We start from the raw sequence: 22,370 nt of genomic DNA on the forward strand, positions 1-22,370 counted from the left end.
TGCATCGCAATGTTCTGTAATTATATCATCCTAGTAAGCCAGCACCAATTATATATTATTTTTCAATACAAAATAAACCACCATTGTCAAAGTGTTGAAATAACTGTATTATGTTTCGTACATAAATTAACCCACGTACTGAAACAATAATCGGAGTGTTTTCTTGGTTAATTGTTCTTTTCTTTCCGTGGCCTTTCTGTAGTTCCTGATTGGCAGGTGTATATTCAGACGGTCTCCAGACACTGTGTCTAGACACACTAAAAATACGTGCCTTTTTTATGAAGATCACAGGGTATTGTGTGATAACAGCACGAATACACCTCAAATCGTAATGGACATTACCAACCACCCTGCTTTATTACTGTAAGAAAAGAAAAGTTTCACTTGGGTATCGTGAGTGGTCGTTTTTGCTCGAATGTGCCCTATCAATAGGTCTAATAGTATGCATTTTTTCTTTGGTTTTTTAAAAAAGAAAAATACTGTAACTCCATTTCGATCTATTGATGTAACCTGAAATATATTTAGTTAAATAGTTTATTATACTATCAAGTCATTTATGTTGTTTTACAAGTCAGGTTGATGAAAACGAAGCGCCTTGTCGTAAATTAGAGCGTTTGTTTACACTGTGCATAGAGAAGATGGACGGAGCTGACGTCACTTCGCCCCAAGCTATACCACCGGACGTCACAAAAACGAAACAAAATAGCTGCCCCCAAGTTAGGCTATTTTTAGAAGGACCCAGCACATGTTTCAAGTACAATGGTAGTTGGGTACACTGACACTAGTTCAAATTAAATCCCAGTAAGCCGGCAACAAGTATATATAATTTATAATATATAATACAAGCTATACCACCGGACGTCTCAAAAACGAAACAAAATGGCTGGCCCTCAGTTAAAAGGAATAATCATGGGTTTTTATTCACTCTAAAATTACGCTTTATTCATTTGTTAAAGTGTCAGTATGTGCTGGTGGTCTGGGTATGCATCTTTCCAACACATAAGGCTCTTGTTTGAGTTGACCCTACCTTTAAATATGTACTTTTTTGTCAGTCTGTAGTATAAATTCAATGTAACAAGAGCAACATTCTTTTGAAATTGTATAATCACTGGTGTGCATACAGTAAAACAGTATCAAGAGAATAAATATTATAACTTTGGTTATATGAATTAATTTGGCCTCGGCTGACTCCTCCGTCCAGGACAGGAAAGTTGGGGAAGGTAGGACTGGGGACCGTTTGTACTGGCGGGTGCAAGGGAGCACCAGCAGTCCGGCCGTAGGTATGGAATTTGGAATGTCCCGTAGGATTAAGCCAAAGGGCACGGCTGTCTTGGGCACATCCTCCGAGATACCCCGGTGGATGTGTCCAAAACAGGTGGAAGACTGCCTCAAGTCAGGTCATTACCATCATACGTTTTAGACTGCCTGTAAAATAAGGTCAAGGTCAAAGTGTTTTACGTGCACATTCAGAACAAGCTGTTGTAGCGCACACCTGTCGTGGGCACAAGAGCCGGCCTTGGCCGGCTCCTCCGTCCATGACAGGAAAGGTGGGGGGGGGGGGGGGGGGGACCGCCTACACTGGCAGGTGCAAGGGAGCAGGCGGGAGCAGGCGGGAGCCTGTATCATAATATCAATCCTTGATTTATAGGCCTACCCACTAGTTTTGTCAAAGAACACTTGGGGATTATATCCCCTCGGTCCGCTGTGGAGAAAGATAACGTCAAACCCTGCTCACGACCCATATGTATTATGATGTTACACGGACAGTAAAATTAAGATTAGGGCGAGTTGTCCAAACAGGAGTTGACTAAACAGTGTGGGGTGAGTTAGTTTTGAGACGAGTTGACCAGCATTCCACCTAACCAAAGTTACCAATTTATCTTACTCATGGGCGCTGGAATCATCGATCCAAGTCTGCCGAACTTGTTCACACACAGGTGGGTCAACTCTCGGCACCGTTCACTTGATAACAGGGGATGTAGCTCAGTGGTAGAGCGTTCGCTTTGCATGTGAAAGGCCCCGGGTTCGATACCCGGCATCTCCAGTTGTTATTTTTGTTTTGTTTTTTAATTCTTTATCATTATTATTTAAAACGTACCTGTCTACACAGTGTGTTTTTCATAAAACATACCAAACAAAACTTAGATACAATGCCTCCTGTTTATGCTGAATTGTTATTAGCTTTTAATAGCATAAGTGACAATAATAGAATACAACCAACTATTGTAGAACATATACTTATGCAACCATTGTTTAATAATGATTTCATACGTTCCGATGGTAAATTACTAAAAAATTATATATTTATTAAATCCGGTATATGTACAGTTTTTGATATAGCTTATTGTTATTCCACAGGATTCTTACCTTGTAATGCAATTATTGAAATGATTCATGATATTTTACCTGAAATTAGAGAAAATATTATTGTTGATATGTATAATAGTATTTTATTAGCGTTACCGCAAGAATGGAAAAATATAATAGAGGTTGAGTATTTTGATTTAGCGAATGTATCTTATGAACAATTTTTATCAATTAGTAATGGAAGTAATATAGTTTCACCTATGACGTTTATTTCCAAATTATGTTATAACATGTTAATTGATAAATGTTTTAAGCCGCCAGTATCATTAACATATTGGGATAATTTAGGATATAATAGTGAAGAAGACATACTGTGGTCAAATATTAATTCTAATCATAAAAACAATATTAGTATTGATCTTGATTTTCGTTTGGCTCATAATATTTTATGGCCTGCGGATAAATTATTTAAAATAGGAAATATTGATTCACATTTGTGTTTTGATATGTGGCTTTTTAACTGAAAATATTGAGCATTGGTTTTTGGACTGTCCTGGCTTAATTTCGTTTTTACAAAATATAACTAATATAATATCTGTTTTCTTTAAAGACAAAGGTTTCAGTGGTGATAAATTGAGATCTTGGATATTATTTGGTTTTAATGAGAGTGGTTCATACAATAAATTTCTTCATTTATTGTTTTCTGCTGTAAGAATGACAATTTATAAACGCAGAAATATTTATAGCATGAAAGATGTTTTATTAGATTGTACAACTTTATTTGATAGAATATTTCAAAACATGTTAAACACTCTTTATATAGATATGTATTTATCAAATAAAGAACATCTATTTATTAAGAAATATATTTCAACAAATAAGTATGTTACAATTTCGGGGACTAATTATATCGTTATTACTTGGTGATCTTTATGTTTTTAAAGAGCCATTATACAATTGCATTTTATGTGGTGGTGTTTTTTTTGTGTGTTTTTTTTGCGGGGGGTAGGGGTGGTTCTGTTTGTTGGTGGGTTTTTTTATTTGTAAGATGTTTTCTTTTAATCATGCATATAATATTGATATGTATAAAGGTTGTTTTTATTTATTTATAAAATGCATTGTTATGTAAATATGTCTATATTGTGAATAAACACTTTCAAGAAGAAAGAAAAAAAAGCGTTCGCTTTGCATGTGAAAGGCCCCGGGTTCGATACCCGGCATCTCCAGTTGTTATTTTTGTTTTGCTTTTAATTCTTTATCATTATTATTTAAAATGTACCTGTGTAGATTTTTTTGATTTTTTTCTTTCCTTTTTTTCTTTCATTCATTATAGTGAAAGCAAACAAAACAGCAAAATACAAAAAATAAACAAACTATACCCCCTACAAATAACAACAAATCCCAGCCCAAAACAAATCACACAGAAAGTACAAATGAACAAAATATCCACACGCAAAAATAAAACAAGAATGAATCCAAAAACGATAGCAATGATAACATTAATTTTAATTAATATTTCACAATGTGTCCGACAATAGTTACGTTAAAATGACTATACTACTTGAATTTTAGCCAAGCTCGCTCATTATATACTTTTCTGATTCTAGCCAGTGCACTTGAATATCAAAGCCGTGGTATGTGCTATCCTGTCTGTAGGATGGTGCATATAATAGATCCCTTGCTACTAATGACAAAATGTAGCAGGTTTTCTCTCTAAGACTATATGTCAGAATTACCCCAAATATTCTTAACTGACAATGAAAAAAGAAGTTTTTGTTTAACGACACCATTAGAGCACATTGATTTATTAATCATGCCCCCAAAATCAAACCTTAACCTCCCCCCCCCCATCTATATTAAATTTTATAAAAGCATACACACACAGGCACGCACACACATACATACATGACATACATACATGACATACATACATACATACATACATACATACATACATACATACATACATACATACATACATACATACAGACAGATAGACAGACAGACATACAGACATAGTATGGATTGGCCACCCCCTCCCAATATAAAATCTTGGCTATGCCAGTGATGTTAGTCATGGACTTTTTAAGGGGGGGGGGGGGGGTGAATACGTTCGTTTCCGTCAACTTGATTTTCTAAATATGTGTACATGTGTTAAATGTAGGCAAAGGCCTTACTGGTCTGTCGGCCAGTCCGAAATCGATGTCAAATATTGTTTAAACCAAGATGCGAACAATAATAATAATTTAAAAAAAGAGAGAGAGAAAAACAAAAATAAACACAAACAAAAACAAACGTTTGCTTCGGTTGTGAAAAATATCTGTTTCAGTATCCTTCAGTTTAAATGCAATTCCCCTCACAAATATTATCTTTCCAAAACAAGTAAATAAAAAAAGAGAAAAGGTAAAATATATGGAGATGCCGGGGATTGAACCCGGGGCCTTTCACATGCGAAGCAAACGCTCTACCACTGAGCTACATCCCCTATACAATAACAATTAATCTTTTCCAATATGATCGGAGGGAAATATTTATATGCTAGAAGACTATCAACCAATCAACCATTTGATTCATGCTTACAGCCACTGAAGGTTCAAGCACGACTGTCTTGGGCACATCCTCCGAGATCCCCCGGTGGATGTGTCCAAGACCTGTGAAAGACTGCCTCAAGTCAGGTCATACGCTTTAGACTGCCTATATGAATCCCTGATTTATACCCACTAGCTTTGTCAAACAACACTTGGGAATTATATCCCTTCGGTCCGCTGTGGAGAAAGATAACGTCAAACCCGACAGTGAAGTTGAGATTGGGGCGAGTTGTCCAAACACTGGAGCGAGTTGGTAACTTTTTGGGGGGCCAGTTGACTAAACAGTGTGGAGCAATTTGACCAACCGCTGTGGCGAGTTGGTTTTGGGACAAGTTGACCAGCATTCCACCCAACCAAAGTTACCAATTTATCTTACTCAAGGGCGCTGGAATCATCGATCCAAGTCTGCCGAACTTGTTCATACACAGGTGGATCAACTCTCGGCACCGTTCACTTGATACCAGAGGATGTAGCTCAGTGGTAGAGCGTTCGCTTTGCATGTGAAAGGCCCCGGGTTCGATACCCGGCATCTCCAGTTATTATTATTATTATTATTATTAATATTTTTTTTTTAATTCTTTATCATTATTATTTAAACTGTACCTGTGTAGATTTTTATATTTTTTTCTTTCCTTTTTTTCTTTCATTCATTATAGTGAAAGCAAACAAAACAGCAAAATACAAAAAATAAACAAACTATACCCCCTACAAATAACAACAAATCCCCACCCAAAACAAATCACACAAAAAGTACAAATGAACAAAATATCCACACGCAAAAATAAAACAAGAATGAATCCAAAACCGATAGCAATGATAACATTAATTTTAATTAATATTTCACAATGTGTCCGACAATAGTTACGTTAAAATGTGTATGGGTGGGTGTATTATATAAAGCGTAATCACCCACTAAACTCATCTTGTTCGCCCATTTTAGAACTCAACCTGTGGACTTTTTATTGATTATCTTTTAGCTTTATACTACTTGAATTTTAGTCAAGCTCGCTCATTATATACTTTTCTGATTCCAGCCAGTGTACCACGACTTGAATATCAAAGCCGTGGTATGTGCCATCCTGTCTGTGGGTTGGTGCATATAAATGATCCCTTGCTACTAATGACAAAATGTAGCGGGTTTTCTCTCTAAGACTATATGTCAGAATTACCATGAATATTCTTATAGTGTTTGTTTTGATAATTTACTTTAATTGACAATGAAAAAAAAAGTTTTTGTTTAACGACACCATTAGAGCACATTGATTTATTAATCATGCCCCAAAATCAAACCTTAACCCCCCCCCCCCCACACCTATATTAAATTTTATAAAAGCATGCACACACACGCACGCACACACATACATACATGACATACATACAGACAGACTTACATACATACATACATACATGCATACATGCATACATACATACATAGTATGGATTGGCCACCCCCTCCCAATATAAAATCTTGGCTATGCCAGTGATGTTAGTGATGGACTTTTTAAGGGATGGGTGGGGGGGGGGGGGGGGAGAGGGAGAGGGATTACGTTCGTTTCCGTCAACTTGATTGTCTAAATATGTGTACGTGTGTTAAATGCCTTACTATAGGCATTGGTCTGTCGGCCAGTCCGAAATCGATGTCAAATATTGTTTAAACCAATATGCGGACAATAATAATAATTAAAAAAAAAAGAGAGAGAAAAACAAAAATATAAAACAAAACAAAAAACAAACGTTTGCTTCGGTTGTGAAAAATTTCTGTTTCAGTATCCTTCAGTTTAAATACAATTCCCCTCACAAACACTATCTTTCCAAAGCAAGTAAATAAAAAAAGAGAAAAGGTAAAATATATGGAGATGCCGGGGATTGAACCCGGGGCCTTTCACATGCGAAGCAAACGCTCTACCACTGAGCTACATCCCCTATACAATGACAATTAATCTTTTCCAATATGTTCGGACGGAAATATTTATATGCTAGAAGACTATCAACCAATCAACTATTTGACTCATGCTTACAGCCACTGAAGGTTCAAGCACGACTGTCTTGGGCACATCCTCCGAGGGTATAATATCCGCCCGGTCCCCTCCATTATTATTTTGGGTTAGGGGTTAGGGGTTAAGGGTTAGGGGTTAGGGTTAGGGTTAGGGTTGGGGTTAGGGTTAGGGTTAGGGTTAGGGTTAGGGTTAGGGTTGGGGTTGGGGTTGGGGTTGGGGTTGGGGTTGGGGTTGGGGTTGGGGTTGGGGTTGGAGTTAAGGTTAGGGTTAGGGTTAGGGGAGGAGGGGGGGGGGACCGGGCGGATATTTTTCCACTGGAGCGAGTTGGTAACTTTTTTTGGGCGAGTTGACTAAACAGTGTAGGGCGAGTTGACCAACCGCTGTGGCGAGTTGGTTTTGAAGCGAGTTGACCAGCATTCCACCCAATGATACATTAAAAAAGAATCTTACTCAAGGGCGCCGGAATCATCGATTCAAGGCTGCCGAACTTGTTCACACCAGGTGGATCAACTCTCGGCACCGTCCACTTGATAACAGGGGATATAGCTCAGTGGTAGAGCGTATGCTTTGCATGTGAAAGGCCCCGGGTTCGATACCCGGCATCTCCAATCGGAAAACGACCTATTTACTTAAATGTATGTTTTATTTTAGACCAGTCTTTGGGGTTTTGTCGATGGAGGACATGTTTCACTTCGGCTCCCGTTTTGGAAATTTTTGAAAGTGTTTTTGAATTGAGAAGGTGTTTGTTTTTGGATTTATTTTAAAACCAGTGGAGATGAGTCAGGGTGGCGATATGGAGAAGGAGGAAGTGGAGAAAGTGGTCTACAACAAGGACTGTACGGTCGTCGTTGGTGTCGGTGACAATAGAAAGATGGCGGCTGTCGACTTGATTAAATTCCTTAGTGAACAGGTTGGTGATGTGATTCATGCGTGTGTGCCAAAGGGACCTGACAGGTATGAAGTGACTGAATGATGTTATACAGGCGAGGATCATTTCGGATAATGATTCCCTAGAACTGAATGGCATGAAAATGAAGGCGAGGTTGTTACATTCGGACAGTGTTGTTGTTTCCTTTTTGCACTTGCCAGCATATATTTCGGACGAAGAGATAGAGGAGAAATTGAAATCGATGAACATTGAGTTAATAACACCTATTTACAGGCGATTCTACAAGGGTACTCGCATTTAGGATGGAACCAGGTACGTGCGTGTTAAATTTCCACCTGACGTAAAGAGTTTACCTTATTCGATGAAATTTAACACTGTTGAAAGTGTGGAGTTTTTTCGTGTTTTGCATGACAATCAAATGAAGGTGTGCTATAACTGTATGCCGGATAGTCACGTGATTCGGGATTGCCCGAATATCACATGTAATTTCTGCAAAGAGAAGGGACATATTGCCAGAAATTGTAAGAAAACATTTGTGTGTGAAAAATGTGGAAATAAAGAGGATGTGTGTGTATGCAGTGTGAATGAATACGACAGTGAGCATGTGGATTGCAGTGACAGCGACAGTACTGATGATGATAGAATGCAAGAAGAAACCCAGGCAAGCCATGAACAAGTCAAACTAAGCAAGGATAACCAAGCTGAGTGGAGAAATGATCACAAAGATGCAACACCGAGTTCGAGAAATGACAACCAGCACGCAAACTGTAATGTGGAGGAATCAGTGAAAGCAGCCGACATTCGTGAGAAGGACGCGGACACTATGACTAAAACTAAAAACTTTCAACTGCTAAAGTTACGGCGTCGGTCACAGCTGATCAAACGCCCAAGCGGATGAATCGACTCGTCGTGTTGTGTTAACTAGAAAACAAAAGAGACAAGCTATCCTTGCAAAAGGTGTGGAAGAGAGTGAATGAATGAAGGTTGAGTGAGATAATGTGATTCAATTTATAAATGATAACATGTGCTTATTTAATGACTTTCTTTATATTACAATACACTCAGTTGTCTTTTTGTTTAGATTTTTACTTTAAATATTAATAGATTGAATGGGATTGATTAATTAAATATAGGTTTTGTAATTATTTAAAAGTAAATAACCTTTAGTACTCCTTTTTCTGTACAAAAGTATTTTGAATGATTATTTTACTTAAAATACATAAATACTTATGGGAGGGAATGTCAGTTTAAAACAGGTGGTATAATATCCGCCCGGTCCCCTCCATTATTATTTTTAGTTAGGGTTGAGGGTTAGGGTTAAGGTTAGGGTTAGGGTTAGGGTTAGGGTTAGGGTTAGGGTTAGGGTTAGGGTTAGGGTTAGGGGTTAGGGTTAGGGTTAGGGTTAGGGTTAGGGTTAGGGTTGGGGTTATGGCTGGGGTTAGGGCTAGGGTTGGGGTTAGGGTTGGAGTTAAGGTTAGGGTTAGGGTTAGGGAGATGCATTAAGTGTTGGTTCAATCAAAATTGTATATCTGTACAAATTTAAAGCGGAGGGATATTTTTAAAATATACGTTTTGGTGAAAAAGACAAAGGACACAAGAAATGCTTGAACATATAGGCATTTTTACATTTGTTTATTCCAAATCAAAGTAATATTTTAACACCGCAAAATACCACATTTATTTAAAAGCAATATCAGGAAGTACAACACACGTGGGCTTACTGAAACAGTATCATTAGACAACACACGTACTAAAAACAAGAAAGGAAATGTTTTATTTAACGACACACTCAACACATTTTATTTACGGTTATATGGCCTCAGACATATGTTTATACAAATATTGAGAGAAGAAACCCGCTGTCGCCACTTCATGGGCTACTCTTTTCGATTAGCAGCAAGGGATCTTTTATATACAGCAAGCCTTTGTTACACCAGTTGTAGAGCACTGGCTGGAACGAGAAATAGCCCAATGGGTCCAACGACGGGGATCGATCCTAGACCGACCGCGCATAAAGCGAACGCTTTACCACTGGGCTACGTCTCGCCCCGTACTGAAATCAACGTTATGAAGTGTAAAACGTACAAAGATAAGGTCAAGAATACAACAAATGTACTGAGAATGTACTGAAAATAATGTCAAAGAGTACTAAAAATGCCATGCAATACATGACATGTACTGAAAACAACATCACGAAATACAACATATGATCAGAAAACTGTCATGAATACAACACGTATTGAATTTTTTTTTATTACAAATAAACTCGTATTGAAAACAACACCAAGGAATACAACACGTGCGCAGAACACAATGTCAAGGAATACAAGACGTGCGCCAAACACAATGCCAAAGAATACAACACGTGCGCCAAACACAATGTCAAGGATTACAACACATTTTTTATATGCCCAGAAAAATTAACTAAACACGATAAAATGAACATAATTATATTGTTGTCGAACGAAACTGCGTTGGCGCTTGAATACATTGGTTTATATGGCGTGTTCAGGAGGCGGTACTCTGGCATACGGGTTTCTATCTGGACATTTTATTTCAATTTATTTTCGTGCTTATTTCCAATGAAGGTTCAAGCACATTGTCCTGGGCACACACCTCAGCTATCTGGGCTGTCTGTCCAGGACAGTGGGTTAGTTGGTTAGTGAGAGAGAGAGAAAGAGAGAGAGAGAGAGAGAGAGAGAGAGAGAGAGAGAGAGAGAGAGAGAGAGAGAGAGAGAGAGAGAGAGAGAGAGAAGAGGGTGTAGTGGCCTTTTAGAAGGTAGTTGTCAAGGGAGACCACTTGCTAAAGCTAGCAGTCACGTCGCCCACTCAGAAGAATATATTCCGACATAAAATTGTATTGAATAGCAAGAAGTAATACATGGTGCTGTACAGCCCGAACATTCCTCTGTGTTGTTTAATGAGCAAATATACAGACCACTCCTAATGCTATTCTCAGACTACCAACTGCCACGACCTAGTTGGCCAACTTTCTGCTGTCACGACTTCTACGACTGTCCAGTTGCTAGTCTGAGCGCTTACAACTCGTATATATTTCTTTTGACCGATTAGTTAATCTGACCGCACCCGTTTTAAGTCGGGAGTTGAGGAAGTTATAACGCAACCGTAGTTTGCCAGCTTCGCCGTGACCATTGGTAGTATCATACTAGCATTGACTTCAAAGTTTTTGGAAGAAAATAAGACAAAACATTTGATGAAATTCAACGTTTTAATGTGATTAATTATGCATTTTCTTAACATTTTTTTAATGAACAAACAATAAATATGAACAATGAAGTTGGCCATACATTTATTCAAGACCTGAAGCGGAACAAGTGACGTCCCAGACGTGTCACGGAGTCCTTGGGAGTTATACTTTGGAGTGATTTAAGATATGGAGTACCGGCCTCGGCAGTGTCGTGGTTAAACCATCGGGCATAAGGCTCTCACCGAGAGCGAGTTTTAACGACTCAATTGGTAGATATGGAGTACCGGCCTCGGCAGTGTCGTGGTTAAACCATCGGGCATAAGGCTCTCACCGAGAGCGAGTTTTAACGACTCAATTGGTAGATATGGAGTACCGGCCTCGGCAGTGTCGTGGTTAAACCATCGGGCATAAGGCTCTCACCGAGAGCGAGTTTTAACGACTCAATTGGTAGGTATGGAGTACCGGCCTCGGCAGTGTCGTGGTTAAACCATCGCGCATAAGGCTTTCACCGAGAGCGAGTTTTAACGACTCAATTGGTAGATATGGAGTACCGGCCTCGGCAGTGTCGTGGTTAAACCATCGGGCTTAAGGCTCTCACCGAGAGCGAGTTTTAACGACTCAATTGGTAGGTGTAAGTCCACTACACTGACTTTCTCTCACTAACCACTAACTCACTGTTCCGGACAGACAGCCCAGATAGCGGAGGTGTGTACCCAGGGCAGCGTGTTTGAACCTTAATTGGAGATAAGCACGAAAATAAGGCGAAATAAATGAAATGGACATACCCAGGACAGCGTGCTTGAACCTTACTTGGATGTAAGCACAAAAATAAGTTGAAACGAATGAAATGAATATGGAATAAGTTCAGCCAACCGTTTGTCGCTTGCTAGACTGGTTTTCACGTTAAACATTTAATAAACCGAATGACCACCTCGGAAACCAGGTTAAAATGTTTCTCCAGCTTTAACGAAAAACGACTGACTGAAGGCAGGCAGGCTAGCTAACGTATCACTAACATTCAGGAACTATTTGATTGGTTCCTGACAAGGCCATTTGATTTACCGTGAAACACATAAACCAGTCTAGCGGACGTTTTTCTGCTCGGACTGACCATACAGTGTTAGTTTTGCAACTGATAATTTATGCGATATTTGGGTTCAAGTCACGTAACTCGGTTCATCCCAAAAGGTTAACCAATCACAATTCATAAAATTGATCTCCAGCGTGTTGGATACGAAATCATAGGCGTACGGGCTCCCATTTCTGTAGGGGGACAGGACGGATTATGCTCGAATTAAACAAAAACGTCAGAATTTGGATAACATTTATTCATAATAGCGTTACTGCCAAACTGCTATATAGGATTACAAACGAACTACTACGCATTTCTACATGGATTACAGCTAATTTTGCTTGTAAAATGATGGAAATACATGGTAAAAAGGTCTCAGGTATGCACAATTTCCGCGAATAAGTCGATTGTTTTGCTCAAATTTGAGGTTTTCTCTTGCAGAAGTGGGTGTAGGGGTGTGGGGAAAGGGGAGAGTATCGGTCTCGTACGCTTATGGACGAAACGGATGATCTCTCACATGGTTGTGTAAGAATATTTAATGTAAAAAAATATACAACATATACTAGAAATAATGTCATTAAATACATGTACAATAAATGTCCGGATCTGGATAACACCTTTGCAAACATATATATATATATTCAGCTTTACGATATGGTCATGAATTTGAGGTCTCCGTTTTGCTGCAACACGAACAGCTGTCCATTACTGCCAATGGCGATCGCCACTGGACTCTGCACGGTCTGCCTTGTGGCCACGACCTGGTTTTCATCTCCCATGGGAGCCACTTTGACAATGGTGTGGTTCTCTTTGCTCACCAGGTAAACGTTTCCCTGCTTGTCGCACGCCACACTGGTCGGCGCCGAGGTACGAGATCCGTTATCCAAGTCGTCGGTCTGTTGGTAATGCCATCGGGCGTCACCGGACAGTTTCATGCAATAAACCGATCCCAGGTTGGCATCGCAGACGATAATGTCCCCAGATGGCGTCGCGCAAAGGGAGGTTATTCTGGATAACGTAAAAGATGGGTTAAGTTTGACCGGGTTTTTCAGCTTGCCGTCCTTGAATGTGAAGCATTCGATTTTGGAATCCTTTGCGGTGAACACAGTGGTGTGTGAGATGTTTATAAAGCTGAACAGTTTCTCCTGCTTCTTCAGGACGGCCAGAGAGTCGTACACGCTCTCCGTATCAATCGTGGAGATAATGTTCAGCTCTGGCGAAACGCTGATGATGCATATTTTAAAGGAAAGAACACCGACAGCCACTTTATCAGAGGAAAGCTTGGCGATACAAAGTGAAGCATTGTCCAGCTTCAAGCGATGGTTTTTCTCCTGACCGTTTTCATCATAAAATGACTTCACACATTCGTTATCCGAGTCCACCACCACGATCACAGTCCTGTCATTACTATCGTCGAGTACCACCATGCCGCATGGGTATGGCACATTCTCATCTTCATGGAGTCTTGTTGACAAGACCTTCTGTAGCATGACACGATCCACCGAGAGTGACACAGTGGGAGATTCTCTGCCAAAGGCATCTATTCTGTTATTAGACGAGTACAGACTCCTATTATCAGACACTTCGGGAATCCTTAGCAAACCTGGTGAAAATCCAGCTTGTGATGGTTCTTCAGAAGGTACTGGAGAGTCAGTGTCAGGAAAAGGAGACACCGATCTGAACGATAAACCCGAACTTATCGTGACATTGTTGGACGGTATGGGCGAAAGTAAACGCCCCGAGGGCCCGATCAGTCTCAACACGCCGAGTTTTGTGTCTATAACAGTCTCTTTGAAGGACGGGTTTGGTATGAAGGTAAAATCCACGGATGATGGCACGTCAGAATGCGAACACTGAGCGAGGAATTCTGCTGCGTCCTCTTGTTGGTTCAGCAACTGTGGAAGGTATTCTCCTGTCGCATATTCAGAACCTGGTGACAAGAGTCGGTCCACAAGTCCTAAAAATAGAGATTGACATTTAATTATAATCTAAGATATATATTTGTCTGTCTGTCTGTCTGTCTGTCTGTCAATCTATCTATCTATCTATCTATCTATCTATATATCTATCTATCTATCTATCTATCTATCTATCTATCTATCTATCTATCTATCTATCCATCCATCCATCCATCCATCCATCCATCCATCCACCCACCCATCGATCGATCGATTTATCTATCTATCTATCTATCTATCTATCTATCTATCTATCTATCCATCTGTCTTTCTGTCTATCTACTGTCTGTCCGTCTGTCTGGATGTATGTCTGCGTAAACAAAAGTCTATAAAATATTATAACAAAATAAAAAATTTCCTAATGGTGTTGCAATATTATGATGCAAAAGACTGCCTTACAATGCTCCCAAATAATCTAATAGAGTACAACAATCACCTCACTGCACATGGCACGTTTTAATACTAGTATACCTTTGGTTAAAACCGTTTGCTCAATACAGGTCAATGTCTACATAAATAACATTTACCCAGCGAATCCTGCACTTCCACCAGAATCTCCTGTCTGTCTTGGATCTGTTGCTCTATCTCCACCTTGTGATCATCATACGTCATCCACAGGGTCTCCAGCAGATTCCCTTCCTTGGTGAGGATCTCTTCGATGATAGCGTTTGCTGTACACTTGATGCCGGCTTCGGCAATCCCCTTGTCCTCTTCCATTTTGTGAAGAGTTCCCTCTCTTTTGTCTATCTGCTCTCTGAGGACGGTGACTGATGCCTTGAGCTGGTCAGATACCGAAATCAGTTTCTTCAGCTGACTGGTCCTGTCATCTAGGTCATCTCCAGACTCATCTGAACCAGTCAGGCACACATTGCCAGTGGACGTAAAGTCTGCGTGAATAAAAGTAAGTATTGGTCAAGGTAAATATTTAATGTTGAAAAAAGGTATTAAAGAAATATTGTGGAAACACCACATATCGTGACAAGCATTTTAAAATTACTGCTAAAGCAACACATGTCCACTACCGAGCCCAAACATTTTTGTATCTCCTACGTTCAAAGGCCATAACTCTGTTAGAAATGGGCCAATCCCCATGGAAATCAAACTAATCTGGACCGGTAGGGTACTACTAAACAATGCAAACGCTCTATAGCCATATTTATTCCCTTGTTACATATCTGCAGTGTATGCTTTTGACATTTTATTAACAGAAACATGTAACTATGAAATATGTTTAACCAAATATCATGCTGATCTTACCCCCCCCCCCCATTATTTATTTGTTTTTAATTTTTTTAATTTATTATTATTATTATTATTATTGTTACTTATTTATTATTAAATTAAATTAAATTAAATTAATTAATTAATTTTTATTTTATTATTATTATTATTATTATTATTATTAATTTTCTTTTCGGGGGGGGGGAGGGCTTAATGTGTCAGTAATAACCTGTTTGCAAAAGCAAACATTATAAAGATTATGATGACAATGATGACGACCACAACGACGACGATGATGATGATGATCAGATGATGAATACACGAACGTGGAATGTTCTGGGGCTTAATTGACAAAGTTCATTGCATCGTCTTTTTGCATTGGAGTGCGAGATCACACACACATGAGCACACGTACACACACACACACACACACACACACACACAACACCCACACACAACACACACACACACACGTACACACACATACACACACACAACACACACACACACAGAGACACACACACACACACCACACACACACCACACACGTACACACACACACACACACGCACACACACATACACACACACGCACACAACACACACACAACACACACACACACGTACACACACACACGTACACACACGTACACACACACACGTACACACACACGCACACACACACACGTACACACGCACACGTACACACACACACACACACCCACACACACACAAACACACACACACACACACACACACGCATGCTCAACAATGTATGTATACATTCACTCACTCACTCACTCAAGCACAGTACATTTAAACCCATATTACAAGATTCCCAAACAACATTGTTTTTCTGACCTTTCTCAATCTGATTTACAGCTTCGAGAATGCCCTTCAGTTTGAAGTCAGTCTTGAGCTGACTGGCCCACTGGCATTTCGGCTGCATGGAGTCTGGTGGCATGGTGATCTCCCTGCAAACCGGACACGGGAAGCCGCGCACCTTGGCGGCGTGGTTGATGTACTGCTGAATGCAGTTGTGACAGAAGCTGTGGAGACACTGCAGCGTCTTGGGCTCACAGAACGGACTGTAGCAGATCGTGCACGTCAGGTGATCCTCTGTCAGAGTCGACGCCATCACTGGACAAAAAAAAAAAACCAAAACAAAAAACGTGGTATAGGATAAATGGCATTTGGCGGGCATAAGTGTATGATCCTTATTTATTCTCAAAATCCAAGTTTAAAAGGAATTTAAACGTTTGGCCACAACTAGAGAATACTACAAACGTGGCATATAATATAAATGTTATTTAACGGACACACGTGTAATATCCTAAGATATCCTCAAAATCCAAGTTTAAAAGAAATTTAAACGTTTGACCACAACTAGAGAATACCACAAACGTGGCATATAATATAAATGGTATATTCTCAAAATCCAAGTTTAAAAGGAACTTAAACGTTTGGCCACAACTAGAGAATACTACAGATGTGTCGTATAATATAAATGTTATGTAACGGACACACGTGTAATATCCTAAGATATCCCTAAAAGCCAAGTTTAAAAGAAAATTTAATGTTTGAAGAGAAATAGAGAATGCCAAATATGGTATAAGATAAATGGTATCTAACGGACACAAGTGTAATATCCTAAGATCTCTTCAAAATCCAAGTTTAAACATTTCTAAAACATTTTTACCGACCAATACGTATTTACTGTTATACAAATAACTTATATCTTAGAGCAATCAGTTTCAGTAATGTTAATGTCATTAGTTTGGCTTCATAGTGAAGGAGCCAATCAAATCTCTTTAAATCGATCTCTGTGATATCGCCGAGTGATGCCATACATCTCAAAGAATTATCTCCAGCGGATGAGTAAAAAAACATTAAAGTTTGTTTTGCTTCACGGCAGCACTAGAGCACATCGATTTATTAAACACAGCCTTTAGTGTACCAGCATTAGTCCCGTCGCACCCCTGACGATCGCTACCACTGAACAACATCCCGCTCATTTACAGGAAAGGACAGCAATCTTCAACACACTGTTTAAACAACGAGTTTTGCCACTTGTAGCTACGTCCCTGATCATTGATTCATGGTGGCAATTGCAGTTGGTAGGTGAGAAAGAAAGGTTAACTAGCAGGTCACTGCAGCCAACTTTATCCCTCGGATGTAGTTAGTTATGATCGTAAAATCAATGACAAAACTGACAACAAATGTTCAATATCATTGTTGTTACACGGGTGACGTGTGGGAGAGAAACAAAACTGTAGATTTAATATGCTAGATTAATCGGTGTCGGTGGTGTATACACAGTGGTTAAGCCATCTGAAATGAGATTGGTTGGTAGATACTGGGTTCGCATCCTGGTACCGATTCCAACCAGAGTAAAGGACACCGCACCAACGTTTTCCATCACAAATCATTTACAACAAACCATTAACCCTCGAATCATCAAAAATCCTGGACAAATGGTCCAGGTAGCCGAGGTATGTCCTGGACGGCAATTAAGCTAAAATGGGGAATAAAATGTCAGATTAACATTTCAATAATGAAAGGAAATTTAAGGGAATTTTTTTTCTCCAAAAAAGAGGTTTCCTTGCTCCCACCACCAACCCCATCACGTGCGGTCTACTGGTGACTAAATTCGCTACAGAAAAAAAAAAGCCCAAACAAAATATTTACTTATCCTGAAATGGCAAAACTGAATACATGTAATTCTTTGTCACGTATACTTACATGATTCATATGTCGACGTACCCACGTTTTATCCGTCTTCGTTATATTTTAATACTTATATGTACTTTCCGAGCTGTTCATACGTCAGAAATAGTACGATCCCATCAACGCTTACGAAACCACGCAATGGACATAGCGTGTTTATACATAATATATCTGACGTTAGTCATAGCTCAAACGTATCACGATACATACCAAAATGCGACAGATGTGGAGTCTCTATTGATTTTTGTCATATTAATTTGATAATAATAATAAGTAATGACTTCATTGTCCGATTTCGCATTTCACCTGATTTCGTATTAACAAAGGAGCTTCCCCCTATAAATATTTTGTGCAAGAGGGTCGGGACGTAGCTCAGTGGTAAAGCGCTCGCCTGATGCGCGGTCGATCTAGGATCGATCCTCATAGGTGGGCCCATTGGGCTATTTCTCGTTCATGTCAGTGCACCACGACTTGTATATCAAAGGCCATGGTATGTCTATCCTACCTGTGGGATAGTGCATTATAAAAGATCCCTAGCTAATAATGGAAAAATGTAACAGGTTTCCTCTGTATGACTATAACTCAAAATTACCAAATGTTTGACATCCAATAGCCAATTATGAATACAGCAATGTGCTCTAGTGGTGTTGTTAAACAAAACAAACTTTAACTTTATTTTGTACAAGAGTTCTGTCAAATAATTAGTTCCTTGCTTTAAATATGATTCTATGCATACACTACATGCGCTATAAACCATATTATAACGTCAACATCTTTTGACTAGTTGTGGTCTTTCGGTTTAATGTGAAACGTAAAAACAAGTGCGTAAATTTTTCTATTTAAAAACAATCTTTATTGTTTCGTTTTTTTAAAGAAGTCCCGGCTCCTTATAAAATCTGGTAACCCTCAATAAAAATGGGTAGCCCTATAATTTCTTAAAGATGAAAAGAAAAATAGAATACTCTTACCTAATTTTATTACTATCATCATCATCATCACCACCACCACCACCATCATCATCATCACATCATCATTGCCATCATCATCATCACCATTACATTATCATCATCATTAGCATCATCACATTATCATTATAATGATGGTGATGATGATTATTATTATAATGGGGGCGGGACGTAGTCTAGTGATAAAGCATCCGCTTAGCTAGCCTGTCTGTGGGATGGTGCATATAAAGAATCCCTTTTTACAAATAGAAAAATGTAGCGGGTTTTCTCTCTAAGATTATGTGTCGAAATATTACCAAATGTTTAACATCCAATAGCGAATAATTAATAAATCAACGTGCTCTTGTGGTGTCGTTAAACTAAACAAATTTTTAACATTATTATTATAATGGCAAACCTTCCTTTTATATATTTATTACTGGTGTGTGTCTATGTAGTCAAATGACCACGAAGCCACCGAGCCTGTCTTGTTTACACATACCTGTATGCATTTCGTATATCAGTCCATGCAATCGACCTGTCAAGTCTGAGTGAAATGTACAACAATACAAAATTTCGCACCATCTGGTGTGGCGGTTTCCGCTGTTGACAATGGCGGTAATATCCACACAGTTTTATCGACACCTATAATGGCGTTGGACACTATGGTTAGGGACCACAGATAATGAGAGAGGAAATATGCTGTCTCCACTCTTTTCTATTAACAGTAAGGGACATTTTATATGCACCATCCCACAGACAGGAGGGTACATACCACGGCCTTTGTTACACAAGGGGTGTAATCTAGATCAGTCGGTAGAGCGCTTGTCCGGGGTTCTAAGGTCAAAGAATCAAATCCCCTCAATAAACCCATTCTCTTACTGTTTTTCTCCTATTCCAGCCAGTTCCCCACGACTGGCATATAAAAGGACGTAATATGTACTGTCCTGTTTCTGGTAAAGTACATATAAAAGATGCCTTGCTGTTAATGGAAAATGTAACGGGTTTCCAAGGCAAAATTACCAAAATGCTTGACATTCAGTGGTTGATGATGAATAAATCAATGTGCTCTAGTGGTATCGTGAAACAAAACAAACTTTAACTTTAACTGCATTAAAATTCAAACTGCCATGTCACGTGCTAATCTGCCAGTCAACCGTATTAGATTTTACATTAACATAAATAATTTCATTTACTACTATTTTTAAAATTAAATTTAAAAAAATAGTCAGTAAAATTATTCAAAAGTACTTTTTTTGTATAATAAGTATAATAATAAATTTCACAAAGAAAATTAATAAATATTTCTGGTTATTATGCAACTTTGAGACAGAAGGAAGGAATATTTGTTTAACGAAATCTCACCATATTTTAAATTACCTCAATTTGGTAATTAACACACGTTTTTTATTTTTGACATTTGGTTGATAGAGAGAAAAATAGGAACACCGCTTGTGCCATAAAAGCTAGGCTCCTCTTACTGATAAATTTCATTTTTCATTTCAACTTATTTCCAATTAAAGTTCAATCACGCTGTCCCGGGCATACGCCTCGGCTATCTGGGCTGTCTGTCCAGGCCAGTGAGTTAGTTGTTAGTGAGAGAGAGGAGGGTGTAGTGGCCTTACACCTACCCACTGAATCGTCAAAACTCGCTCTGGGTGGGAGCCGGTACCGGGCTGCGAACCCTATATATACCAGCCTTATGTCCGATGGCTTAACCACGACACCACCGAGGCCGGTATTACCGATAAAGCAGCAAGGAATCTTTTATATGCATTTTACCCAAGGATAGGACAGTAGATACATCGGCCTTTCATGTACTAATAGTGGAGCGTTCTTGGGACGGATAAAAAACACAACGAATCGACTGAGGTCAGTAAAGCCTGCAACCCATCGTACATCAGGCGAAAAAAAAAAAAAAAAAATGTTTTATTTAACGACGCACTCAACACATTTTATTTACGGTTATATGGCGTCAGACATATGGTTAAGGACCACACAGATTTTGAGAGGAAACCCGCTGTCGCCACTACATGGGCTGCTCTTTCCGATTAGCAGCAAGGGATCTTTTATTTGCGCTTCCCACAGGCAGGATAGCACAAACCATGGCCTTTGTTGAACTAGTTATTGATCACTGGTCGGTGCAAGTGGTTTACACCTACCCATTGAGCCTTGCGGAGCACTCACTCAGAGTTTGGAGTCGGTATCTGGATTAAAAATCCCATGCCTCGACTGGGATCCGAACCCAGTACCTACCAGCCTGTAGACCGATGACCTAACCACGTCGCCACCGAGGCCGGTGTCTACATCAGACGAGCGCTCAATACTAAGATAAGGCGCTTGTGTAGGGAGTGGGTTCTGGGCGTTAAGCAAATAATAATAAAAAAATAAAAATAAAATAATAATCATATTTCTGTCCCGCTATAAACTCGCCACAGTCCTAACCCCTCCTTGCTAATATTCCTCTACACATTTCTGAAACTACATCCTGCCCCATCATAAGCTAATAACAAGGGGGGGGGGGGCAAGGGGCAGAGGCCAACTGCCCCCCCCCCCCCCTCCCCCAGGGCTGGAGCAAATCCTCAAATTAGGGCAAAAATCGATAGAGATATTCGGGAAAAATGAAACCTTTTCTCCATGTATTTCCATCAATCTACCCACAGTATTAGTTGTAATCCATGTAACTCTATATAGCCGTTTGGCAGTAATGCTAATATGAATAACTATTATTATGTAGATTCAGACATTTTCGTTTAATTCTGGCGAAAGTCAGTCTATCCTCAACAAAAATGGGAGCCCGTACGCCTATGCACCCAATTTAAACAATTTGACCTTTTTAATGTACTACATTTAATATTAAATTTTAAAAAATGAACAACATTTTACTATCAATTTATTAACACCTTCATTTGCTCAACATATCAAAAATTTTTTTTTTTTACCCGTATCAATATGAATTACAAATTACTTGCGCTACTTGATCCTTTCCAAAGTGCTCCTTCCGTTAGTACCAAACAGACACCTCTCTGCAGGTTGATAAGATACGAACACTTTTGAAAACGCTAATAACATGAACACAAAACTAAATACAGAGGAAAAACTACATATTTAGGTACTCTTTGGGCGATACCTGTACTGAACTATTCTCCTCTTTTAAACGCCTACGCCTTTTCATTGACTATAGAATAAAAGGTGTATCAGATATCGATAATGCACAGCACAGGTGTTGTTCCAAACTGTCTAACACAGGCCTAGGAATATCGAACAATATTTTGTTTTTAACAAAGAAAATAAGACTGGTTGTTTAACAAAATCCAAAACAACTTTAAAAAAAATCCCGCTGAACAACAAACAAAAGAAAACAAACATACATACAAATAACAAACAAAACTCAGAAACTAACAATAAAACTTAATATTAAGGTTGCGAAAGGGTCAAACAAATATATTTTGTGGGTTTA

The 22,370-nt window shown here is 39.1% G+C and overlaps 1 protein-coding gene and 5 non-coding genes across 9 annotated transcripts; 3 read left to right on the top strand and 3 right to left on the bottom strand.

Annotated features, from left to right (window-relative positions):
• The first annotated feature begins 1,972 nt into the window (after positions 1-1,972).
• Positions 1,973-2,044, top strand: Trnaa-ugc. The gene has a single exon. It is a non-coding gene; the product is annotated as a tRNA-Ala (tRNA).
• Positions 2,045-4,720: 2,676 nt separating this feature from the next.
• Positions 4,721-4,792, bottom strand: Trnaa-cgc. Its single transcript has one exon. It is a non-coding gene; the product is annotated as a tRNA-Ala (tRNA).
• Positions 4,793-5,358: 566 nt separating this feature from the next.
• Positions 5,359-5,430, top strand: Trnaa-ugc. The gene has a single exon. It is a non-coding gene; the product is annotated as a tRNA-Ala (tRNA).
• A 1,316-nt stretch (positions 5,431-6,746) lies between these two features.
• Trnaa-cgc lies at positions 6,747-6,818 on the bottom strand. Its single transcript has one exon. It is a non-coding gene; the product is annotated as a tRNA-Ala (tRNA).
• A 610-nt stretch (positions 6,819-7,428) lies between these two features.
• Positions 7,429-7,500, top strand: Trnaa-ugc. Its single transcript has one exon. It is a non-coding gene; the product is annotated as a tRNA-Ala (tRNA).
• Positions 7,501-12,300: 4,800 nt separating this feature from the next.
• Positions 12,301-22,045, bottom strand: LOC121381129. Of its 4 annotated transcripts, none has more exons than XM_041510263.1 (4): positions 21,879-22,045; positions 16,101-16,379; positions 14,547-14,906; positions 12,301-14,018 (listed from the first exon to the last, which is right to left on the bottom strand). In XM_041510263.1, coding segments are annotated over exons 1-4 (1,950 nt in total). In that variant the 5' UTR covers positions 21,880-22,045; the 3' UTR covers positions 12,301-12,708. The 4 variants fall into 4 exon arrangements, with proteins under 4 accessions (XP_041366197.1, XP_041366198.1, XP_041366200.1 ...); XM_041510264.1 differs by having other exon boundaries at positions 21,853-22,045; XM_041510266.1 differs by lacking the exon at positions 21,879-22,045 and adding an exon at positions 17,982-18,387.
• Between the last annotated feature and the right edge of the window lie 325 nt (positions 22,046-22,370).

The sequence above is a fragment of the Gigantopelta aegis genome, chromosome 9 (assembly GCF_016097555.1).
Source record: "Gigantopelta aegis isolate Gae_Host chromosome 9, Gae_host_genome, whole genome shotgun sequence".
Classification (NCBI taxonomy): Eukaryota; Metazoa; Mollusca; class Gastropoda; order Neomphalida; family Peltospiridae; genus Gigantopelta; species Gigantopelta aegis.